At 45.9% G+C, this 25,787-nt stretch overlaps 1 protein-coding gene across 1 annotated transcript; it reads left to right on the top strand.

The window, feature by feature from the left end:
- Positions 1 to 232: 232 nt before the first annotated feature.
- ACAT1 (acetyl-CoA acetyltransferase 1) lies at positions 233 to 25,191 on the top strand (the record flags this gene model as incomplete). The annotated part of the gene is made up of 12 exons (XM_084250321.1): positions 233 to 304; positions 13,408 to 13,455; positions 14,372 to 14,489; positions 15,294 to 15,389; positions 15,614 to 15,714; positions 18,402 to 18,545; positions 19,506 to 19,656; positions 20,478 to 20,573; positions 21,948 to 22,061; positions 22,784 to 22,848; positions 24,388 to 24,545; positions 24,933 to 25,191. 12 exons carry the CDS (start codon positions 233 to 235, stop codon positions 25,051 to 25,053), a joined length of 1,284 nt encoding a protein of 427 aa, XP_084106447.1. The 3' UTR covers positions 25,054 to 25,191.
- Between the last annotated feature and the right edge of the window lie 596 nt (positions 25,192 to 25,787).

Here is a 25,787-nt window from a genome sequence, read left to right as displayed (position 1 = left end):
GGGGGTGAGGGCAAGGAGGCGGGGCGCGGGCCCGGAGACCGGTGGCGCGAGGTCAGGGGCGGCGCGAGGTCAGGGGCGGCGCGAGGTCAGGGGCGGCGCGAGGTCAGGGGCGGCGCGAGGTCAGGGGCGGCGCGAGGTCAGGGGCGGCGCGAGGTCAGGGGCGGCGCGAGGTCAGGGAGGCGCGCGCGCCGGCCGGTCTCCGCCCTTGAAGCCCCTGCTCGGCGCCGTCGACATGGCGGTGCTCGCCGTCCTCCTGCGCGGCTGCTTCCGCGGGCGCGGGCTCCTCCTCCGAGGGCGGCTGCAGGTGAGAGGGGCCGGGACTCGGCGCCCGCTCCCCGCGTGTGGGCCCCCGGCGGAGCGACGCGGGCCGGGCGGGCATCCCGCGGCGCCGATCTCCCCGGGGCCTCGGCCGGCGGCTCCCCGCGGCGTCGGCGGGCGGGGGCTTGGCGGCTGCGGCCCGGGCTGGCCTCTTTCGGGCGGGGAGACGGAGGGTCTGTGACGGGCCCGGGGTTTCCCCTAGAACGTGTTTGTGAGGTTACTGTCAGGAGACTGTGGGTTCCGGCCCTGAGGTCGTCACTGGGTACCAAGCTTGAGGCGCTTGTGATAAAAAGCTGCCCTTTTTCTTTTTTTTAAATAGATTTTTTTAAAAAGCGTATTTATGCACACAAGAACTGGGGTACAGGCCAGAGGTTTGGGGGGGGGTGAGAGGATTCACCAGAGAGTGGGGAACAGAACAGGCAGACTGACTGAAATACACTGCTGAGGGGAACAGCAGGTGAGACAGGAGAGGTCTGCCGCGCCATGTGGGTAGCTCCCTGGCCGACCTGGGATCGAACTCCTGCTGCAGAGGCTGCGGATTGCTTCGCAGTGCGGTGCTTAACCACTTGCTCGACCAGGGAGACCCCTAAGAAGCTGCCCTCTCCCGGGAAATTTGTCTCCGATAACAAATGGCGACTCAAAACAAATTGTACTTGATATGAGGCTGGCTGACCGACTGCGGGCCTCCAGAGCTGTGTTTGCCCTTAGGCTGTTGGATTTAGGGAACACGGGAGCCACAGCCTGGAGAGGAATAATGCGTTTGCAGCACATGCCAGGAAGGGAGCTCGCACAGCAGGCTCCGGGTGTGACAGAACCCCTGGAGTAGGCGGAGAACCTGGGGATGGGGGTGGTGGCTGGGGAACTGTGAGCTTTCCAATTTGGTTGAGGATCAACTTTGAAAGCCAGTCATGTTGTAAAGGGTTGGGATTTGACCCAAGTCGGTGAGACCCTTGGATATTTCAATTTCTGTCATCATCAGAGGTCGGGCAGGCTCAAAGTGGGGAGAAAATGATTGTCTGGGCATGAAATAACGATCTGGTGTCTGGCAATAGTTGCTGGAAGAGAGCACCATGATGCAAGAGATTGTGAAAACAAATGTAGAACAGGAGTCAGGGTGGTGGGGGAAAAGGAAGAGTCTAGAACTAATTCTGGGTGATTGAGGTAACAGAACAGTCCTGCACCATAGGTTCCCAGCAGAGAGACTTCTTAATTACTCAGCACCTTCATTGGCTCTGACTTGGGAAGTCGTTGGAGTGTAGTGCGTTAACCTGCGTGTGTGGCAGCCAGTGTGGACCAGCTGAGTTAGGTGGACTAGGAACTCCACGTGTAAATGAAAGTGCAGAACCCCAATTTGTAATTTCATTAAGAGCTTAAGATCAGACACACGTTGCTGCTGAGAAAAATGAAGCTGTAGGTTATGAAGCAGTGGTTTGTGGGATTCACTTATTTCATTGACTTCTGGGAATCAGCTGGATTGGGTGTTACTGGAACTAATCGGTCACTTACTGTTTCTTGGAAGTGTTTGGGTCGATGGCATTTGCAGTATCCCCTGCCATTTTGTGGGGCAGGACTTGACCTCTCACCGTGACGCCGTCCCTTTCCCCTTTGCCTTTAAATACACACCAGGCTCCCAGATGGTCAACACCCTTCAGTGACTTCACGGGCACCACGCGTTGTGGTGCCAGCTGTAATCCATTTCCTCCTCTGATCAAAGGAGACACTTCATCTCCACTAACCCCTTTTCTCTTTTAAACCTCTGCTGTTAGGTGTCCCTGCTTGAAACTCCTGTTTGCTGTTTGGATCAAAAATTGTTTCTTTTAATCTTCAAACTTAAAAAAAGTCCCATGTTATTGCTGGGCCTGTTTGCTCTCACGTTCAGTTCTCTCCTGGCCTCTGCTTTGTTTGCTGGGAAGGTGGCCCTGGCAGGTGTCGCCGTCTTGGTGTCCGTCAGCTGACCTCTGGCTGTTTGCAGATGCCTGCAAAGAGTGAAAGCGAGGAGAATGGGTCAGTTTTCGCTCTCTGGCTTAGTGCTGTCCTGCCTTTGTCTGCGACTCCTGAGGGTACTTCTGCCAGGCGTCTTTGACCTGTGGGCTTTGGTTGCTGGAGACCCGCCCCACCTAGAAGTCGTGTCAGGGATCTCAGAAAGGAGAGGACGGAGTGGGTGAAGTCTTTTTCTCTTTCTTATCTTTCTCTTGGAGGGCTGAGGGGAAGTGGAGCGAGGTAGGAGTGAGGAAGACACAGACACCTTAGTTCGTGCCAGTATCTCCCTGCTGAGGGTCTCAGTGGGTCTTTATTTATACCTTAAGGCCAGCGGTGGGATTACATCAGTGTAAGCATTGAGGCAGAACAGAAACAATCAATACATATTTTCTCATGAACATGCAAAGACTCCCTAGGTCTCACACCTAAAGGGCAATTCTCTGGTAACCTCAAGAACAATTAGTTTCCTAGGTACAGCTCATTTACTAACATGATCAATCATATATGACAGCACAACATTTGGCAACAATTAAACTTTCCCAGTTACAAAGTGGGTGTAAAATTCCTATTCTATATTCAGTTACTAAAATCAACTTATCTCCTAGCACTCAATTAACTCGGTTAATATATTAATTACTTCAAGGTGGTCTAAAACAGTTCATCAAATCTACGTAAGTTCTACTGAAGTCTAACTCTTTTTTTTTTTTTTAAACTTTTTTTTTTTTTATAGAGGCATGTTTTTATTTATTATATTTGTTTGTTTGTTTTGTTTATACATGCGCTGGGTACAGTCAGAAGCGTGGGAGGGTGAGAGAATTCACCAGAGCCAGAGCGGGGAGCAGAGCAGGCAGAAGGGCTGAAGTACACTGCTGAGGGGAGCAGCGGGCGGCAGGAGAGGTCTGCGCACCATGTGGGATCCTCCTCCGGTGGCCGGGGAGCAGCCGGGGATTGAACCGGCGCCGCAGAGGCCGCAGGCAGCTTCGCAACCCAGCGCTCAACCGCTGCGCCACCGGGGAGGCCCTGAAGTCTAACTCTTAACTAAAAATTCCTAACCGCCACACGGCCTGCGAACTACTGACCTCTTGCAAACACCAAGAAATGTACTGCTGGTGCAACCATGCACCCCGTGTCAGGCTATGGCTTCCAAGCACAGTTGGTTCAGGGCAGCTTGTTCTCTATAGTTCTCAGGGCTGGAACATTTCTTTCCCGTAGCTATACCTTTTGCATTACTTACTTTCTTTGATGCTAATTCAAGTGTAAGAATAACAAATCAATAAACTCTAGGTCCAAATTGGGTTTTCATATGCCAATTAATGACTAACTTACTTCTGCATTAACCAAGAACAAAGAGGAGAGCTTTAGCAGGCTTTGCCATGGAGACACCCTAGTTCAGATCTTCTTTGGGAAGTGCAAGAACTCCCCTCTTCTGAGAAGTACAACTTTCCCTCTTGGGGAGAGCACAGAAACTCCCTGCTTCTCGGGCGTCTCCCCCAATGCCTGGACCATGTCAAGAGACAGCATGGGAGGCGCAGCCTGCTGCATTTGGTGGCCCTTCTTCTTCCCTCTGTCTTAGTAGTGCAAGTGTGCCATTGCCTGCCTGTGCCCTGCTCTTTTGTCACCGGTGTAGTTGATGCTCCACGTTCAATCTGTTTCAAATACAGATATTTTCCTGTCTCTGTGCAGGTGAATACACTCACTGTTTTTGCTCTCTCCCCCTAGCCCTTCACCTGGATGATTTTGAACCTCAGTCGTGGGGCCTCCCTCTTCAGGCCAGAGTCGTTAGAAAGTGGTGGTAATCAAGCAGGAAGGGATAGTGACCTGAGGTGATAAACGCAAGAGAAGTGGATGGATTTCACGAGATAGCATGACTGCAAATCTGATTTACTGGCTGTGAGGGGCTGGAAGAGGTGACATTTTGCATAACTTAGGGGAGGAGTTACTGGCCTGACAGGTAAATGTCTTGTAGAGGTTTTCACTGAGAAACAGATTTGGGGGTTGAGAGAAAGTGATGAGTGACTTTGGAATGCATTTGGAGTTGTGGGTAGAGGGAAAGGAGGCGCTGGATAGAGAAAGACTTGGGAGCCCTTGTCTATCCATGAGCTTGCCTAGAGCAAGTTGGGGAGGGGGGTGAGGAGAGGACTTAGTCAAGGACTCATGGGAGACAATACTGCAGGCAGTGGGGCCTCCCTGGTGGCACAGGGTTAAAGACTGCAGCACGAGTTCGATCCCTGGCCAGGGAGGTAACCCACATGGCGTAGCAGACCTCTCCTGTCTTGCCCGCTGCGCCCCTCAGCAGTGTATTATTCAGTAGATCTGCCTGTTTTGCTCCCTGATCTGCCTCTGGTGAATTCTTTCACCCTCTCCCTCCACTTCTCCACACTTCTGGCCTGTATCCCAGTTCTTATATGCATACATAAATAAATCATTAAAAAAAATACTGCAGGCGGACATGAACCTGTGCAGGGGGGTGAAGAGTGTGTCAAGGCAGAAAACCAGGGCAGCACAGTGTGGTCTGAGAGCCTGGGTGGTGAGATTTCACAAAGGAGGGGGGCACCTATTTCTTGGGCTGCTGTAACAGAACACACCAAATGGAGCAGCTCACCCCAACAGAAATGTTTCCCAGTTCTGGAAGCTAGATAGCCTATAGGCCCCATGTCAGCAGGACCCCACCCCTGACTCCTGTGGGGGAATTCTTAGCTTCTTGCCCTGGTGCTTTGCTCTTGGTTTGTAGGCATCTGGCTCCTGTCCTCCCTGTGCCTTATGCTTAGCTATCTGGTCATCTGTCTGTGTTACCTCTCTCCTCTTTTTTTTTTTTTTTTTAAGATTATTTATGTATAAAAGAGCTGGGGTGCAGGCCAGACATGCAGGGGGTGAAAGGATTTACCAGAGACAGAGTGGGGAGCACATTAGGCAGACCTACTGAACTACACTGCTGAGGGGAACAGCCGGCAAGACGGGAGAGGTTTGCCTCACCATGTGCGTCAGCTCTCTGGCCAGCCGAGGATGGAACTTGGTGCTGCAGTGGCTGCAGCCAGCCTCAGAAGTGTGGGTCTTAACCTTTTGCACCACCTGGGAGGCCCACCACTCTCCTCCGTCTAAGGACGTCAGTCACAGTGGATTGGGGCCCATCCTAATGGCCTCATTTCAACTTGATTACCTTGGGAAAGCACACATTTACAGAAAAAGTTTCGTACTAAAGTTCTGGAGGGGCCCCCCTGGTAGTTCAAGGGTTTAAGTCTCAGCACTGTGAAGTTATGGGCAGCCACTGCAGCAGGAGTTTGATCACTGGCCAGGGAGCTCACCCCATGGTGCAGCAGACCTCTCCTGTCTGCCCACTGCTCACCTCAGCAGTGTATTTCAGTCAGTTTGCCAATTCTGCACCCCACTGTGTCTCTGGTGAATCCTCTCACCCTCCCCGCACCTCTGTCCTACACCCCAGCTCTTGCATGCATAAATAAATCTTAAAAAAAAAAAAAAGTGCTGGGGGCCTCCCCTGGTGGCGCAGCGGTTGAGCGCTGGGCTGCGAAGCTGCCCGCAGCCTCTGCAGCGCCAGTTTGATTCCCGGACGCTGGTGAGGGTCCCACATGGCACGACAGACCTCTCCTGTCTGTCCCGCTGCTCCCCTCAGCAGTGTATTTCGTCAGTCTGCCTGTTTTGTTCCTGCTCTGGCTCCGGTGAGTTCTCTCACCCTCCCGCGCTTCTGTATAAATAAATAAATCTTAAAAAAAAAGAGCTGGGGGTTAGGACTTCTTTTAGGGGGACACAGTTCAATCTCTAACAGGGAGTACCCAACAATATAAAACATCAGTACAGAGGTACTATAAGCTTTTAGCAAAGGAATTGTATAAATACATAAAACGAACATAGAGAGAAAATATAAAGTGTTGATTGAAACTAGCATAACTATTACTTGGAGAGTTTTATTAAGAACTGAGGAAATATTAGAGAAGTAGATGTAAGGGAGCTTTGCTTTCCTTATATGGACAGTAATGCGTATTTTGAGTACTAACTGCTAAGTCCTCTGTACTAAGAATGAATTCATTTTTAAAAATTATTTAATCAGTTTTCCTAAACTAGTTCCCTGAATAATGGCTCAGGTTTTTTTAAACTGATATTTGGGCATCTACATGTTTCTTGTGATTTTTTTTTTTTCCTGTGGTTCCACCTATATAATGTGATAATAAAAAACTATTGTCAGGCCTTCCTGGTGACGCAAGGGGTTAAGCACCGCACTATGAAGCAATCCACAGCCTCTGCAGCATGAGTTCGATCCCCAGCCAGCCAGGGAGCTACCCACATGGCACGGCAGACCTCTCCTGACTTGCCCGTGGCTCCCCTCAGCAGTGTATTTCAGTCAGTCTGCCTGTTCTGTTCCCCACTCTGTCTCTGGTGAATCCTCTCACCCCCCACATCTCTGGCCTGTGCCCCAGCTCTTGTATGCATAAATAAATCAATCTTAAAAACAACAACAACAACAATTGTCACTGCTGATGGGCTTGGTCAGTGAAGGACATCACAAGCAAATAGTTAATAATTATTAATAAAAATAGTGCAGTGCTTTGGAAAGAACAATTACCCAGCTTCTTAAATTTTATTGTTTTTAATAAAATATATACTATAAATAAAATACATATCATCAATATCTGCACCTGGCTGTGTGACTCTGGGAGGTTGCCTGAGCTCTCTGCAAGATCAGAATAATGGGCACTGTTCAAACATTCCAGACCCATGTGTTAGTGTCCACCCCTCTGGCGACCTCCCTGGCTGCTGGTCACTGCAGCTCCTGCCTGGTCTCCCTCGGCTGGAGTGGTGGTTTTGAAGGAAACGCCTTCAGGGATTCTTGCTGCACTTGCTGGAATCCACTCCCCTGCTCTCGGTGGGCAGAGCCCCTGCTTGCTCTTCTAGCCTCAGCTCAGGGTACCCCGTGCCCTTTCTTGAGCTCCCCGAGGCTGACTTCAGTGGTCCTTTCTCTGCTCACGTCAGACAGGCCCCTGGCTCTCTACCTCGTTATCTCACCTTGCTGGCTCTGTCACGTATTTACCCTCCATGAAATGTGGTTTTCCAGTTCTGTTCAAACATTTGTTTAGTGTCTCCTGTTGCCATCACTAGAATAGAAAATAAATAAGACCAGGTCATATCTTGGATCTCGGCCTCTGGGGAGACAGGTTGCAAAATTGTGTATTCTAGGAATATTGGAACATGCCAGGGTGTCCAGAGTTGGGGTGCCCCTAAGCGGCCCCAGAAAGACCAAACTTGACTGTAGGGTGGGTTTGTTTCCACACAGCCACGGTGTCCCAAGCCCACTGGCAGCCGCCTTTCACTCCTTGCCCAGTGCTCGAGCACTGGGTGCTGTGCCGGCCGGGATGCAGCCGGGAAGGAGACGGCGCTGCTCTCGGGAGGCCTGCGTGTTAGGTTGAGAGGATGAACAAAGTCGGGAACCCCACCTGTACAGTGGGAGAGGGGCTTTGGAGGAAACAAACGTGTTGATATGAGAGAGGCCACCTTTCAATAACCCTGTTAGGGAGACTTGAGCCGAGCCTCACAGAAGAGCGACGCGCCCATGGAAGCTGGGGAGACTCCCACTGACCCAGGTCTTGCAGTGCGATGGGCCCAGAGTGGGAGAGTTTGGCAAGGGACCTGGGAGCCAGGTGGCTTAGGGGCTTGTGCGATAAGGGAAGGAGTTAGGTCTCCCAAGAACAGTCAGCATCGTGTTGGGAGCCATGTGTCTACGTGAGGACTGCAACCTGCTGGCTGGACCATGGCAGGGAAGGGGGGGACAGAAGCGAGGCGGGCGGCTGCCCAGGGAAGGGTGTGCACGTGATTTGCACAGTATTGACATTATCTGTGGTGTAGTATCTGGGTCTCAGGGAAAGAGGGTGATTCCTCAGCTTTGTGCTTGAGCACCAGGCTGCCTGGAGTGGGATATACTGGGAAGAAACTGGTTTCCTGGGGTGGAAATCGAGCCCCTTGATTGGGATGGGGAGTGGCAGCTGTCAGGTGGGCACCTGGCGGGAGTGCGGGGCTGGTGAGGCCAGGCTGGGGGAGCAGGCGGATTCATCAGGGCAGGAACGTGCCTGGAGCTGATCATCTGATGGGAGGGAGAAGCTGGAAAATTCACAGGGGCCTAAAGGAGCGCCTGGACATTTGAGCACTTAGAGATTAGGAAGGAGGGACAGCAAAGGAAACTTCAGAAAAACACTTGTGAGGTAAGAGGGGACCCTCAGGATTTAGATAAAATGGAAGCCCTAAGGCAGGCCTGCGCGTTGCTTTCCCCGTGTCACGGCAGCGGTACCTCTGCTGCTGCTGCTTTTTGCCCCTGTCTAACTGAAAAGCCAGGAATTTGCCCTTGATCCACCACCAGTTCTTGTCCCATGAAGCCGTAAAAAGAATCACAGACTTTTCAGATAAACAAGCAGAGAGAAGCAACCTTCATTCAAGAAAGTAGAGAACAGCTTGTTCAAAGGAAGAGAGCAAGGAGTCCAGGTGCGCTGTACCTGGGAGGGCCGAATAAGCCCTCAGGGGCCCGTGTCCAGCGGTGTTTTTAAACTTTCTTTACTCTAAATTCTCATCATCAGGGCCTCCCCAGTGGCGCAGCGGTTGAGCGCTGGGTTGTGAAGCTGCCCGCAGCCTTTGCAGCAGTTCGATCCCCAGCTGCTCCCCGGCCACCAGGCGAGGGTCCCACGTGGCGCGCAGACCTCTCCTGCCACCCGCCGCTCCCCTCAGCAGTGTACTTCGGTCCTTCTGCCTGCTCTGCTCCCCACTCTGGCTCTGGTGAATTCTCTCACCCTCCTGCGCTTCTGACTGCACCCAGTGCTTGTATAAAACAAACAAACAAACAAACAAACAAACAAACAAACAAATAAATGAATAAAATACATGCCTCTTTAAAAAAAAAAAAATCTCATCATCATACCTTGTGCTGGGCTCTCCCCGCAGTGGCCATGCTCCTCCTGGCAGATGTGCCTGTTCCCTAGCTCTGCTCTCAGTGTTTCTCCTTTACCTCCCAAGGTCTTATTCTTTCATGTGCTACTGCCCTTGTTTATTTAGTCCTCCGGGACTTTCTGCCCTCATCTCTGGGGTGTGTTTAGTTAGCACCTCTTAGACCTCACTGTCCTCATCTCGGAAGCCTCTTTAACTCTCCCAGAGTCCCTGAAGCTGCCTGCTTAACCCAACTTGCCCCAGGCCTGATCATGTCATTTGGAGAAGACCAGGAAGAGCGTGTGAGTGACATGCCCCGGGCAACACCCAGGCTCTGAACCACTTTGCCCGTGTTGTGGCTGGAGGTGGAGGCGCTTCTTCTAACAAGGATTACATTTTGCCACATACAGTTGACAGCAGCTGGGGAGGGGAAAGCGCGTCAGAGGGAATGAACTGTAGGTAATTTGTGAACTTCTGTTGCACAGGGAGGCCAAGAAGTGAGGTGAAAGCTCTGAGGGAAGGAGTGAAGGGGATGGAGGACAGAGGGGACAAGGAAGGGATAACTGAAAACATGGCATCTTTGACAGTGCAACTGGTGATGGGGTCTAGGGCTAAATGGAGACCAGGAAACTTTCAATAAAATGGATCCAGAGGGCCTCCCTGGTAGTGCAAGGGGTTGAGATGCAGCACTGTGAAACTATCCACAGCCACTGCAGCACGAGTTCAATCCCCGGCCAGGGAGCTACCCACCTGGCACAGCAGACCTCTCCTGCCTTGCCCGCTGCTCCCCTCAGCAGTGTATTTCAGTCAGTCTGCCTGTTCTGTTTCCCACTCTGTCTCTGGTGACTTCTCACCCCCCACACCTCTGGCCTGTACCCCAGTTCTTGTATGCATAAATCTTTTTTAAAAAAAATGGATCCAGAAACTTCAAAAGCTGATGTGGCTTAGGAGGCCCTTTGATTGCAAAGAAACTGATCTCATTCCAAACTGGCTAAAAAGAAATGAACATTAAAAAAAAAAAAGAGAAATGAATATTTTTGAAGATACACAAAAACCAGCAAAGGATAGGAAGTAGAGGGCAGTGGACTTGGGGAACCCTACCTAGAAAATCGCTAATCAAGCCTGGCCTTTGGTCTCAAGCAGCTGCTGCTTTTTTTTTTTTTTTTTGAAGATTTATTTATTTATGCACACAAGAGCTGGGGTGCAGGCCAGGGGTGTGGGGGGGTGAGAGGACTCACCAGAGACAGAGTGGGGAACAGAACAGGCAAACTGACTGAAGTATACTGCTGAGAGGAACAGTGGGCAAGTCAGGAGAGGTCTGCTGCGCCATGTGGGTAGCTCCCTGGCTGGGAATCGAACTCATGCTGCAGTGGCTGCGGATAGCTTCATAGGTTGCGTCCTAACCCCTGCGCCACCAGGGAGGCCCCACCTTTGCTTCTTTTGAGTTTACATGTTCCCTTCCTTTTTGTCTTGGCTTAAATCACTTTCCTCTCTGCTTGTACGTGGCATTGGCCGGCCATGGTGCCGGTGAGCTCCAACCCCTTGTGACCTTGCAGTTCTGGTGGCCGCCATCATGCCATGGCCCCAGTCTCGCAGGAGGCCAGCTTGGGTCAGAGTCCATTCCATTCTTGGTCCTTTCAGCTCTGCCCATTTGGGGCTGGAAGGGAATCACTCTGTAGGTACTTGGGGCTGTCCATTCCAGAGCCTTCTGAGAAAGTTGTGTACATGGCAAGGCAGTGACTAGCTTGTTTACTACAAATAGGAACTTCTGATTCAAAGTTGGATGGCAGACAATTGCCAGAATCATTCCCTGTGTAGGTAATAAAAACAGCAGCCCCAAATCTGTGACCTGTAAGGCTGCACTTAGGCCTTGCTACTGAGCACAGGTGGGCTGGCCAGCTAAAAACACAAGCCCGCCTATCCAGGGACACAGTGTTCGAGGCACGAGTGCAGAGATATGTACATGCTTGTTTTATTTCAAGGTCTGCACAATCAGGCCAATCTGACAGCACCAAGTGACGCGACCTGTCGAGTTTACATGAGACTGATTTAAAAGGTGTATTTAAAATAATACGTGGTACAGTACTTATCTGAGGCATTTCAGCAGAACCCTGGATTTGAGTCCATTGTACACCCCCAAGGGATCTTTCTCCTATGAACCCTGGGAATGGCTTATTTCTCTTGTAGTTCTTACCAAATTCTATCCTGGGACTCTAATCCAAGTAGCTTTAACATTTCTCTCATGATAATCCTGCTTTAGTAGAGGGACCATGTCTTGCTGATCTCAAATTCTCCAACCTTCTGCAAGGTCAGTGAACTTGGCAGGCTCATGAGCAAGTGGAGGATGAATATGCTCACGTGCCTTGTCATCGCCCCTTCACGGGCTCTGAAAGTATCTCCAGGACAAGGGGTGTAGTGAATGCCGTGATGATGGGTCCGTCAGGACTCGGGGGCATTCCTTATAGCAGAGCTGTTACTGGGAACTTTCTCCATAAAGGTGACTTATTCCACACTATGAACACTGGCAAAAAGATTACCTTAGAGTTAAATTTCTTCACCACCAAGGAAAGCAATGTCTTTAAGTTGCTATTTGCATATATCCATTCTCAACTAAACATTTTATAAAAAGTAAATTTTAGGGGGATACCTTATGGTTATCTCTGTTTATCACTAATGCTTGTCAAATATTTTTTTGCCTATCTTTTTGGCAGTTATAAACTGAAAACCACAGTTGGTTATTTGTATTGAATCAGGACAAAGTTTAATCTGTGGTGCTGTTTTTGGGGTAGTTTAAAATTTATAAAGTTTAATCTGTGGTGCTGTTTTTGGGACAGTTTAAAATATATAGATGTTTGGGCCTCCCTGGTGGTGCAGGGGTTAAAGTCTCAGTGCTATCAAGCTATGGCCAGCCACTGCACCAGGAGTTCAATCCCCGGCCGGGGAGCTGACCCACCTGGCGCAGCAGACCTCTCCTGTCTCGCCCACTGCTCCCCTCAGCAGTGTATTTCAGTCAGTCAGTCTGTTCTGCTCCCCACTCTGTCTCTGGTGAGTCTTCTCACCCACCCCCCCATACCTGTGGTCTACACCCCAGTTCTTGTATGCATAAATAAAAATAAATCTTAAAAAAAATAAGTTTATAGATGTTTGTAGGTTTTTTCATTTTTACTCTGATATGATAAGCCATTATAACTATCCATAAGGTTCTAAATATGTTATTTTTGAATACTTATAATGCTGTCACCTCAGAAGATAAACATTTCATTCTTTGTTGTGTCCTATAAATAGATCGATTTCAGATTGTTTGGGTCTCTGAGCTGTGACCTGCATTTACAGAACTTGTTGGCATTTGTTCCTAAGAACAACATGGAAAGAACTGAGATGTAGAGGCAAGATATCTATAGTAAAGAATTTATCTGGGAGCAAAGACCATGTTTATATGAAGTATGTCTGCCTCAAATATGTCAGAGTCACTTGTTAGAAGTGGATGGGGGAGGGCCTCCCCGGTGGCGCAGCGGTTGAGCGCTGGGCTGCGAAGCTGCCCGCAGCCTCTGCGGCGCCGGTTCGATCCCCGGCTGCTCCCCGGCCACCGGAGGAGGGTCCCACATGGCGCGGAGACCTCTCCTGCCGCCCGCTGCTCCCCTCAGCAGTGTCCTTCGGTCCTTCTGCTGGCTCTGCTCCCTGCTCTGGCTCTGGTGAATTCTCTCACCCTCTCGCACTTCTGACTGTACCCAGTGCATGTATAAATAAATCAATCTGGAGGAAAAAAAAAAAAAAAGAAGTGGATGGGGGAGAAATAAGTCTGACTTAAAGAAAATTTTTTTTTAAACTGATGATTTTCCTTATGGTACTCTTAAATTGATTTAATTTGGAACTTAGATTTAACTTAAAGTACATTTTATAAAGCTTATACTTAAAGAAGGGCTTAGAAATTTAAAATGATAAACTCATGAGAAGTTAAAACATTTCTACTGAATTAGAAAAGGATATTATTACAAAGTTATAATTTCTTTGTTACAAAGGAGTAATTTCACTTCTGGTTATAAAAGTGGTACATGCTCAATGTGGAAAGTTCAGAAACAAAGGTATAAAGCAGCAGAAAGAAATCATGGTAACTCTGCCACTGAGAAGTTTATAAAGTAATGTGGATACTTACCTTTGTGCATTGTAACATTATAAATATTTATATTACAGGAAATAAAATGTGTGGAGCGAAGTTATGGATCCAAACCCACTTTGAATGTAAGTACAAATTCCCATGTAGTCATAAAAATGATTTCCCTGTATGTTTGGGTCGTCATAGGGTGATGGAATAGAGCTAATTATGGCTATATTAAATTCCCAAATGAACAAACACAGTTTCAATTTAGTCCTCGCAAAATGTCTACTGCTTTCCCCTTTGTGTAAGCAAAACAACATTCTCTGTAAACTGGGCAGTGTCTCCCCTTTACTCCAAGGACCCTCGTTATACTGTGTGTAGCGCAGTGCATGGGCCCCATGAAGAGCCTCGAGAAAGGGACAGAATTTGTGCTTAGGAAGGAAGGGCTGCCTGGTACTTTCTTTGGTCCTTGTTTCCTAAGTGTCCCTAAAGTGACCAGTAATAGCCACCTGTCAAAATCCAGGAAAGTCCTCCCCTGTGAACCTAATAGGAGAATGTGGGAGGCAGAGAATTGTTATGTGTTTTAAAGTATTTAAGAGCTTGTATCTATTTTCTTAACTTTCCTATCATTAATTGTGTGACAAAGTGTGGCTCTGTTATGTCCTAGTTAAATGGTATGTCCCATCTAGCATGTGGGTCTTGATTCCTGGCCTGGCCTCCCCTACAGAGAGAAGCCCTTTGGTTAGTGTTGTTATGTAGTTCCAGACTGTCTCGTATATTTTGTCTGTGTACAAGAACTGAGACTTAAGTTCCAGGTTTCAAATTTCCAGTGGATGCCTAGGAAGGATGTGTGCCTGTTCCAGAGTTGGTTTTCAACCATATAGCATCAACTTTGATCTGGTTATTTTTAAATAATCAGGTTAAGTGCCAGGATTATTTCAGTCTTTGATGTGGTTATTCATAAAAAGCCTACTTAAATAATACATCCATTGATTATGTTCATTTTATGAAAAACAATTTGGGTAAAATAATAACAGTTCTTATCTTCTGTCTTACCAGGAAGTGGTCATAGTAAGTGCGACAAGAACACCCATTGGGTCTTTTCTTGGTAACCTTTCCTCTCTCCCAGCCACTAAACTGGGCTCCATTGCGATTCAGAGCGCCATTGAAAAGGCAGGTCAGTATGGCTTTGCTGTGTGTTGAGGGGGCAGTGATTCAATAGAACAAGCATTTATTTATTTTTATTTTATTTCTTTAAAAGATTTACTTTATTTATGCATAAGAGCTGGGTACGTGTAGGCCAGAGGTGCGGGGGGTGAGAGGATTCACCAGAGACACAGTGGGGAGCAGAACAAGCGCAGATCTACTGAAATACACTGCTGAGGGGAGCAGCAGTGAGACAGGAGAGGTCTGCTGCACCATGTGGGTTAGCTGCCTGCCCGGGGATCAAACTTGTGCTGCAGTGGCTGCAGACAACTTCATAGTGCTGGGACTTAACCCCCTGCGCCACCAGGGAGACCCCAAACAAGTATTTTGCACTTATAAAGTTACGTAACACTTAGAAATCATTTAATGCCTATTGAAGTCCCTTGTAAAGATGTCCCTAATGGAGTTAAGAATGGCCTCAGGGTTAATTCTCAGCACTATCACCACAACAGCCCGAGTTCAATCCTCTGCCAGGGGAGCTAACCCACGTATGGTGTAGCAGACCTCTCTTGTCTCACCCGCTGCTCCCCTCAGCAGTATATTTCAGTAAATCCGCCTGTTCTGCTCCCCACATTGTCTCTGGTGAATCCTCTCACCCCCTGCATCTTTGGCCAATACCCCAATTCTTCTATGCTCCCCCCCCAAAAAAAAAACCCCAAAATTCAAAAACTGACCAGGTAAGCCATTTCTGCTGTAGAATGTTATACACTGTTAGGTAATGAGTAACCATTAAGTTGAATAATATGGAAAAGCCTAATACCTTGTGTTTTTAAAGGGATTGCAAAAGAAGAAGTGAAGGAAGCGTACATGGGCAATGTTCTACAAGGAGGTGAAGGACAAGCCCCGACAAGGCAAGCAGTACTGGGTGCAGGTATCAGGAATACATTTTTATTTTTATTCCTAAAATGTTTGACATGGCAAAACGGAGGCCATTTCAGCTTAAACAAAATGTGAAGTGCATAATATGGTCTTTATAGATTTCTGTTGGCAGAAGAAATTTTGCAGATTGTAATTTAACGTACTCTTATTATAAGTTTGCAGTTGTTTGAAAAACGAGTCTTTTTCAAAGTCTTCCCTCTGATATTACGGCCTCAGGTTTACCTATCTCCACTCCATGCACAACCATCAACAAAGTGTGTGCCTCTGGGATGAAGGCCATCATGATGGCCTCGCAGAACCTCATGTGTGGGCACCAGGTAAGACGCATCCCTTTTCCAGATGGAATGAAAACAGCACCCAGTGCTGACAGGCTGAATCGAAGCATATTCCTGCTTTGTGATGAAATTCTTTCTGGGGAGGGGGTTGCAGCTGCTTTCTTGTTTCAGACTCTGGAATTTTTGGATGTGCTAATCAGGGGTAGTGGTCCAAGGGCCAGCTTCAGTGTCTTGTATTAAAAAGTTGTTTACAGCCAGGCTGCTGTCTCCAGTTGATTAATTTAAACTAGTTTTTGGATGACCCTTTACTTAGGGTTTTTCTGAGATTTCAGGTGATTTAAAGCTCATGAAAGTTTATATCTGATAAAATAAGGCTTTTTATTTTAAGTGAGAATAAGCTCTGAGCCTAGGAATAAAATTGCCGATTGAGCCCAGAATCGGTGGCTGATTCAGTTCCACACGCCCGGGTTCAGAGGTGCAGGCCTGTTTGCACTGATGATTGAGATCTTGTCTTTACCTGAGGTAAGGAAGCGACAGCCTGTTCAGCAAACACATTATGGTTTTAGGAGACAAGTCCCTCGTCAGAGAACTGAGCTTATCAGATCCAAATCCTTTTTTCAAGTTGAGTTGAGTTCAAGTTGGCGCAACAGTTTATAAATCAGTTGTGAGGGGTTTGCAAATTAATTTTTCATAGCAGGAACCACAGTTAAGTGTGTCCTGAGCTTTACTCTTGCTTTGTTTCTAATTATAAGGCAAAGTCAGAAGAAAAAAACAAAAAAGGGCAGTGATATCTGAGCTAATGAATACATCAGCTCCTGTATTTTAGAAGCTCTATATAGATGTACATGTAAAAATTGAAATGGTATAGAAAAGCAAATTTTAAAATTAGTTCTTTTTGAGGTAATAAGTTTCAGGGGTACAGCTTCACACCTGCTGTGCAATAGCATGCCCTCCACCCAAGGTCTAATTACCATCCACCACCAACCCATTGCCCCCTCTATCTCATGTCTCCCCCCACCACACCCTGCCCGCTCTGGTAACCACCATTCTGTTGTCTGAGCCTAAGGGTTTGTTTGTCCCTTGGTCTTGTTCCTCTGCGCCCCAATTAATGTCTTGAAGGTGAATCTGTATCTGCACACAGGTTAGTATTCTAACTGAACAGCTACCATGTATTTCAGTGTCTTACTGTAGTATCACTGTAGGCAGTGAAGTGTCATCGCTAAGCACAGCCTGGACCTACAGTAATTTAAAACCAATTAGCTTAGCATCTACTATGTGATGTTCACTGGAGATGAGTGAACACATTTTTGATGTTTTCCATAAAAGTTGTACCAGTTACTCACTTTTGAGAGGCTGAGAATTTGGTTGGCTATACAAAGTCTCATGGGGATCTTACCTAACACTTGCCAACAGGTGGAGAAAAAATTGTTGAGATGTTTGGATGTTTCAAAAGTGAATGATAAGTTCTGAAGTTGTATCTGCCTTGATTGTGGTCCACAGCACATCACAATGCTGTGCTGTCCTCCACCTAGGCTTTCAGTTTCTCTTCCTTATTTGCACATGTGCAGTGACTTGCAGAAATGCTAGGAATTGCCTTATTTTGAATAATCTATGATTATAATGTTCAATTTTTTTAATGAAGAATAACTGTTATTTTATTTCCTGTCATTATTGCCATTATCCCTGGAAAATTCAGTATTTATTCAGTGAATAAAACCTCTACATGAATTCATTGGGACTCTCCAAAATAGGCACAATATTTACATTTCTTCTTCGGTGTAGAACTTGTCTTCACTGACTAAAGGCTGTGAGAAAATATTGGTTTTAATTTTATATTTGTACCAATATTTAAACTATTTATTTTGAATTAGCCCTTATAATACATATGAAATTTTTAAAGTAACAACAAGTAAACTAGTATTTATTAAGCTTGTAGTATGCCACATACCACCACCACCAAAAACAGACATGACAGGATTTCTGGCCTCAAAGGAGCTTAGTTTCATGAGAAGATTTGACATGTGACTATAGCTATAATACAGTGTAGTAGAAGTGAAAGAATTACACTGTAATTGGGGTGCACAAAAGGAAATTTTCTCAAAAGCAATAGAAATAGGTCAGGGAAGTCAGAAGTCACTTTTGATTGGTTTTAAAGGAAATATAGGTATTTTACATGTTGGTGGACATGCCAGAGCACAGAGGTCTGTGTGTGTGAGCATGGTACCTTAGGAGACCTTCAAGTAGTTCTTCTGAACTGAGAGATAGGTCCAGGCATAGTCTGGAATGGCAGAGAAGTCAGGTCATAAAGGGCCTCTATACTACGCTGAGAATCCTTTAATGATCAGATTCACATTCTAGCCAGAATACTCTGATGAGGGCAGATGACGTGTTGGAAGGAGGAAAGGGTGCCTGTCAGAAAGTCAAGTAGGACAGCACTAGCTGTCTGGGAAGAGATGATGAAGAAGCTGATCTCAAGGAACCTTCCAGAAGTATTACCCCCAAGATCTGGATTACTTTTAGTCTTTTAGAAGAAAATAATTTCTTGGCGGTGTGAGTGAAATGGCTAGACTTTCAGGTGTTCTTACATGTAAGACTCCTAGCATTCTGATTCATGGCTGATTCTAATCTTAAGACCATGTGCTTTCATCAGGGTCAAGAGGGTACTTCTTGTTTGCACTGTGCAAAGGGTGTGCACTTATTGGCTTGAATTTTGTGTGTCTGCTGAGCAGGATGTGATGGTGGCAGGTGGGATGGAGAGCATGTCCAACGTCCCCTATGTGATGAACAGAGGAGCAACCCCCTACGGTGGGCTAAAACTTGAAGATTTGATCGTAAAAGATGGCTTAACTGATGTCTACAATAAGATTCACATGGTAATTGCTTTTTTTTTTTAAAAAAAGATTTATTTATTTATATAAGCACTGGGTACAGTCAGAAGTGCGGGAGAGTGAGAGAATTCACCAGAGCCAGAGCTGGGAACAGAACAGGCAGAACAATGAAATACACTGCTGAGGGGAGCAGCGGGCGCAGCAGGAGAGGTCTGGGCACCATGTGGGATCCTCGCTGATAGGCCGGGGATCGAACCGGCGCTGCAGAGGCTGTGGACAGCTTCGCAGCCCAGTGCTCAACCGCTGCGCCACCAGGGGAGGCCCAGTAATTGCTTTTTTTTTTTTAAAAAGATTTATTTATTTATTTATTTATACAAGCACTGGGTACAGTCAGAAGCGCGGGAGGGTGAGAGAATTCACTAGAGCCAGAGCGGGGAGCAGAGCAGGCAGACGGACCAAAGTAATTGCTTTTTAATGGAGAGATACCATCTAATGTACAATTCTGTTGAGTTTTCCCAATAGATGTCTTTTAGAAACTGAAAGATCGGCAGTATAAATGTTGATTTTAGCCGATCATTGTAGGGAAATACTTTCATATGCTCATAGCATCTGCTTGGTTTCAATGTTAAATTGTCCTATACTGGAATTTATTTTCTAATAGTGTTATTTCAAAGGGAAATTCTATTAAGTTCAACTACCAGCCATTATTTTACACTATGCAGAGTTTGTTTTAAAAAAGTTCCAACATGGGCCTCCCCGGTGGCGCAGCAGTTGAGCTCTGGGTTGCGAAGCTGCCCGCAGCCTCTGCAATGCCGGTTCGATCCTGCCGCCCGCTGCTCCCCTCAGCAGTGTACTTCATTAGTCTGCCTGCTCTGCTCTGCTCTCCGCTCTGGCTCTGGTGAATTCTCTCACCCTCCCGCACTTCTGATTGTACCCAATGCTTTTATAAATAAATAAATAAATAAATCTTTAAAAAAAAAATAAAAAAGTTCCAACTTTTAACAGGGCAACTGTGCTGAAAACACAGCTAAGAAGCTGAAGATCCCACGAGAGGAACAGGATACTTATGCTATTAACTCCTACACCAGAAGCAAAGCAGCATGGGAAGCAGGAAAATTTGGAAACGAAGTTACGCCTGTCACAGTTACAGTAAAAGGTAGAGAATGTTCTAAGATCTTAGTTTTTAATGTTGCTAAATTTAAATTTCATATTAGAACATTTTTGTCTTTGTTCATGTCACCGAGGATGCTAATGGTCAGTCACAGAAGTGGCCAGTTCAGAGGTAACATACGCAGCCCAACTTAATACCAGATTTCAACCCAATTGCAAAATGTATTTCTAGAACTCTCTCTAAAATAAGTGACAGAAAATACATGAGCTTAAGTGAAAAAGGGGATTTACTAGATGGCTTGGGGGGGGTGCGCGGGGAAGGGATATCTCCCCAAATTAAAGGAAGTAATTGTGTTTTTGATGTGTTAAAGCAGAAAAAAAAGAGGCAGTAGTCATCTCAGGTGTTCAGTGCTGTGGGGACAAGCGCTGGCTGGCCTCTCAGCAGAAGTATGCAAGTGCTTGCATACTTTTGTGCTTCATGCTCTCAGGCTTCCTAAAGTTATCCTATTTCTAGCATCACATGAATAAGGACTCCTCTTCAGAGAAGAGAGCTCACGGCTCCAGCAGACTCCGTAGTGTGGCATAAGCTCCACTGGATGGGTGACCTGTCCTGAATACCTTCCAAGCCTCTGCTGCCATCTCCAGGGGGTCAGGGGAGGGGGCACCTCTGAACACATTTAAATTGTGTAAAGCCACCAAATCAACTTCTAACTCACCAAGACTGAAAGCGGTGGATTCTAGAATAGAGTCCACTTGGGATAGTTAAGGTCTGTAGGCATTAAGGGAGGCAGACTACCTGACCCCTTAGGAACCGTTTCCTGCTGAATGACTGTTTTGAGAGGTGGCTAAAAAAGATTTTTGTTTTAGGTAAACCAGATGTAGTGGTGAAAGAAGATGAAGAATATAAACGTGTTGATTTTAGCAAAGTTCCAAAGCTGAAGACAGTTTTCCAAAAAGAAAATGGTTAGTATTCTGAAATGAAGCATATAACCTCTTTAGTCTTGGAACTGCCAAAGGATTTTCAAAAACTTTAGAACGTTTCTTATGTTTAATATTTTCAGTATGTCAGGGTCAAATGAGATTAATGAATGATGCTAATTTTAAAATACTTGGATTAACAGTTGATAACTTCAATATATAAATCCTAGGGAAGAGAGTGTAAAGTGACTGTAGAATTAAGCTAATGCTTTGTTGTTCACTGCTGTCTCCAGTGCCTGGCATGTAGTAAGTCCTCAGGGAACTGTGGACTAGAGAGAAGGTGTTTTTGCTTGAAAATTGGAGGTTTACAGATGTTATGATAATGTGAAATTAAATTTTTTCCCCCTTCCTGACTGAACTTCTCAATGACAACTGCAGAAATCTTTTTAAGATTTATTTGTGCATACAAGAACTGGGGTACAGGCCAGAAGTGTGGGGTTGGGGTACGGTGAGAGGATTTACCAGAGACAGAGTGGGGGGCAGAACAAGCAGATCCACTGAAATACACTGCTGAGGGGAGCAGCGGGCGAGACAGGAGGTCTGCTGCGCCATGTGGGTCAACTCCTTGGCTGGGGATCAAACTCTGTGCTGCAGTGGCTATGGATTGCCTCATAGTGCTGACACTTAACCCCTGCGCCACCAGGGAGGACCCAGGAATCAGTTTTTAAAATTAATTTTAGGGGCCTCCCCGGTGGCGCAGCGGTTGAGCGCTGGGTTGCAAAGCTGCCCGCAGCCTCTGCAGCACAGGTTTGATCCCTGGCTGCCGGGCGAGGGTCCCTCATGGCGCGCAGACCTCTCCTGCCGCCCGCTGCTCCCCTCAGCAGTGTATCATTAGTCTGCCTGTTCTGTTCCCCTGCTCTGGCTCTGGTGAATTCTCTCACCCTCCCACGCTTCTGACTGTACCCAGTGCTTGTACAAATAAATAAATAAATAATTCAATAAAATCTTTAAAAAAATTAATTTTAGCAGCAGTCTAATATGGGGAATTCATTGATATTTCTAAAAAACCAATTGGCCTAACTTACATACCATAAAATGCACAGTATAGTGATTTTAGTGTTGACAATTTCAACTGAAGGGAAGAAGAAATACCTTTTGTTAGACTGAGGAGAAAAAATATGAACTGGTCTTTATGCTTGATTTGTAAACTGTAGCATTTACTCCGGATTGTCAGGCCTGTCCTTTATGTTAGCTGTAAGTAAACTGTCATCAAGGATTTGTCCTAGCTATGTATGTGTTTCTGGAGCAATAATCTTCCATACATCTAGTGACCCAGGCAGTACTCGGTATTTCTTAAATTGAACCAATTGACTTTGATGTGAAAGGGTGTTCTGACTTCATTTTCACCCATGTTCCCAGGCACAGTGACAGCTGCCAATGCCAGCACACTGAACGATGGGGCAGCCGCTGTGGTTCTGATGACAGCAGAGGCAGCCAAAAGGCTCCAGGTTAAACCACTCGCCAGAGTAGCAGGTAGAAGATGTTGACTGAGCTCATCCTAATCCTCTATAAGCCCTTCCTATTGATAAAACTGTCTCCTTGCTGGTAATACGTAATATCGAAGTTGGCTATTTTCACTATGATTTACTTTATGTGATGACAGTAAGCTTTAGAAGTGTTTTCTTACCCTGTAAGTGGGTGAAAAGAGCAGTCAAGTGTCTTATCCCAGAGGCAACCAGGTGGAATAAAAAGAATATGGAATTAGGAGTCTGGAAGCAGGAGCACTAGATGTTGTCCCAGCATTTTTTACTCTGGGATCTTGCTTGCCCTCAGTCTCCTTAACCCTACTGTGGCTGTACGTTTTGTCTGATTTCTTCGTTAAGACTCAACTATTTTATTAATGAGAACCTAGTAACTTTTAGTGTAGGTTTTATTAATCTCTGCATTACTGACACCTTGTGGGGACAGTGCTGCATTGTAGAATGGTTACTGGCACCTGCTGCTACAACCAAAACTATCTGTAGATAAGGCCAGGGTCCTGCAGGCAGATTGCCTCCCCTGAGATTATCAATGGGCTAGGTGATTGGTGTAATTTTAGTCTTAGAGGTTAATATCCGTTTTCTAAGTCTTATAAAATTTATAAGGCTATAAAATTAGCAGGCTTAGGAAACTTGCATTTTTACATATTATATGTAATGTTAGATCTAACTTTGGATGCTTATAAAAGGATTTAATGATTTTTTTTAATAAAAAAGGATTCGCTGATGCTGCTGTAGAACCCATTGATTTTCCCATTGCACCTGCATATGCTGTGCCTAAGGTAAGAAAGTCAAGGACCATGCTCCATTATGCTAACTGTTGGTTTTCTAAGCACACTACAAACTACATCTTTTAGTGGTACAAACAAAATCACAAAACTGAAATAAGGATAACTCTGAACTTACTGTCTGGTATGGGGACAACGTGGGAGGTGGGTGCAGCAGAGAAAAAGGCGATGAGGGTCCTGATTCTAGAATTAAAGCAGTCACTACTAAATGGTGAGGTCTCCATGCTAGAAGGGAGCTGAGCTTAGAGGGTAATGAGAGACTGAGAAACTTATATCCTCCAAACTAAGTCTCTGTGAAAAACTGCCGAGTCACAGGAAAAGAATGCCGAGGAGGGCTGGGGTGAGGGACGTCAAAATACTCTAGCAGATCCTTGACAGCAACTGCAGGCAACACCCAGATTTTAAAAAGGAGCAGAAGCCAGTGGGGATGGGAAGGTAGCAGATGGGAAAGCATGACACCACCTGTAACAGGGCCGTGTGTGTACTGGGAGCACACACTGTGTGGTGGTCAGCACCCTGGACTCTGAAGATAGTGTCCTTTTTTTTTTTTTTAAAGATTTATTTACTTATGCATACAAGAGCTGGTGTACAGGCCAGAAGAGTGTGTGTGGGGGGGTGGTAAGAGAATTCACCAGAGACAGAGCAGAGTACAGAACAGGCAGACTGTCCGAAATACACTGCCGAGGGGAGCAGTAGGTGAGTTAGAAGAGGTCTGCTCGCCATGTGGGTGTCTCCCTGGCCGGCCGGGGATCAAACTCATGCTGCAGAGGCTGCGGATTGCTTCATAGTGCTGTGCTTAACCCTTTGCGCCACCAGGGAGGCCCTGAAGATATGTCTTTTTTTTTTTTTTAAAGATTTATTTATTTATTTATATGAGCACTGGGTACAGTCAGAAGCACGGGAGGGTGAGAGAATTCACCAGAGCCAGAGCGGGGAGCAGAGCAGGCAGAAGGACCGAAGTACACTGCTGAGGGGAGCAGCGGGCGGCAGGAGAGGTCTGCGCGCCATGTGGGACCCTCCTCCGGTGGCTGGGGAGCAGCCGGGGATCGAACCAGCACAGCGCTCAACCGCTGCGCCACCGGGGAGGCCCCTGAAGATATGTCTTGACTTAGGTTTTGTCTTAGGGTGGTGGAATGGAGGAAGGTGTTTGAGCTGCTCAGCTTAGAAAGCTACCTGAGCCCACTGGAGGGAGAGAGGCAGTTTCATGTTAGTTTTACTGTTGCTCAGAGCAAAACCATTTCTACAGTAAAAGGGAATTAATAATATTTTATGATACTAGGGTTAACCACCAGCACCATAATATGAAGATTTGGTAGCTCTAGATTTTTGTGCTCCAAATAACCCCACGGCATCAGTAAATGTATCTTAAGAATATTATGCTATGTATCCCCAAAATAGAGCACATTAAAAAAATCATGTTTTCTCTCCAAAGCAGAAATAAGATAGTACAAACAAAATCTCTGTATTTAAATATTTGTTACATCAAAGGGGAATGCAAAGCAATGAAATAATTTGAACATATTCTGTGTTTAGGTCCTTAAAGATGCAGGATTGAAAAAAGAAGACATTTCAATGTGGGAAGTAAATGAAGCATTCAGCGTGGTTGTATTAGCAAACATTAAAATGCTGGAGATTGATCCTCAAAAAGTGAATATCAATGGAGGAGCTGTTTCCCTGGGACATCCAATCGGGTAGGTAAAATCATAACAGAAGTCTAGGTCACGGCCTGCCTCTGTATTTTATCTAAACTTAAATTGCTTCATAATGATTCCTAGTACTGTTGGTTGGGCAGTTTTCTTTCCCACCTACCCTTCCTAGGCAGACATTTCTGATGGGACCGACAACAAACACAAATCACATTTCTGCTTGAAATTTTATGTTAAAGGTTAGGTTTTTTTTTTTAAAGCTCAAACATGGACTTCATGAAATAGTCCTGTATCTGAAACAAGTCTCCCAAGTTTAATAAGAAAAGTAGTTTATTAGCAGTTTCTTACACCTGAATTAACTTTAAGAACCTGGAATTGAGAACTTTCTTTACTGTAATTCATTAAAGAACCAATATGCCTCTTTATTCCTAGGATGTCTGGAGCCAGGATTGTCGTTCATTTAGTTCATGCCTTGAAGCAGGGACAATACGGTCTTGCCAGCATCTGCAATGGAGGAGGAGGTGCTTCTGCCATACTGATCCAGAAGCTGTAGACAACCCCGGCTTCAGGCAGCAACCCTACATGGCCAGAAGGGCATGTGACAGCCGACCCTCATCAGCTTATATCCAAAATAATGTTTCATTTTTTATTATTTTCTAACTTTTTTATAAGCTAAAAAGATCAAATCCCAAAACCTTTTAAATCGCAAATAAATGTTTTCTTCTGCTTTGTGTTTCCTTATAACCTTGGGTGGTGCATAAGAGCTACACCTAATTTTGATATAGCAGCCTCCTCAAGTGAATTCTTCATACTGTCAGTCACGATGCCAGTGTGTGCAGCTTTTACTAGAAACAGAAGGCTTCACTATCCCATTTTCAAAAGAAAAATCAGTAAGGAAAGATGTACCTAAACAACAAGTGAGGCCAGGTCAACACAGATATTTATAGAACATTCCCTCTGAGAGCAGCACAATGATTTTTCTCAAGCATACATAACATTCTCCTGGATATCTCACATTAGGCCACACAAACATTTAAGATGGAAATATCAAGCATATGAAACTAGAATTCAATTACAAAGTAGAAAATTCACAATTGCTGAGATTAAACACTTTGCTAGCTACTGAACAATGGGCTAAAGAAATTGAGAAATGAGACTAGAAAGACAATACAAAATAGACTGTTAGCTAAAACAGTACGACTAGTATCACAGAAATAAGGCATCAAAAAGGGACTTTTATGTCCAATGAGTTGGACAACGCAGAAGAAATAAATTCCAAGAAACATA

The sequence above is a fragment of the Talpa europaea genome, assembly GCF_964194135.1.
Source record: "Talpa europaea genome assembly, chromosome: 12".
In the NCBI taxonomy this organism is placed as follows: Eukaryota; Metazoa; Chordata; class Mammalia; order Eulipotyphla; family Talpidae; genus Talpa; species Talpa europaea.
The sequence above is the reverse complement of the archived record's forward strand: the minus strand, read 5'-3'. Positions and strand labels throughout refer to the sequence as shown.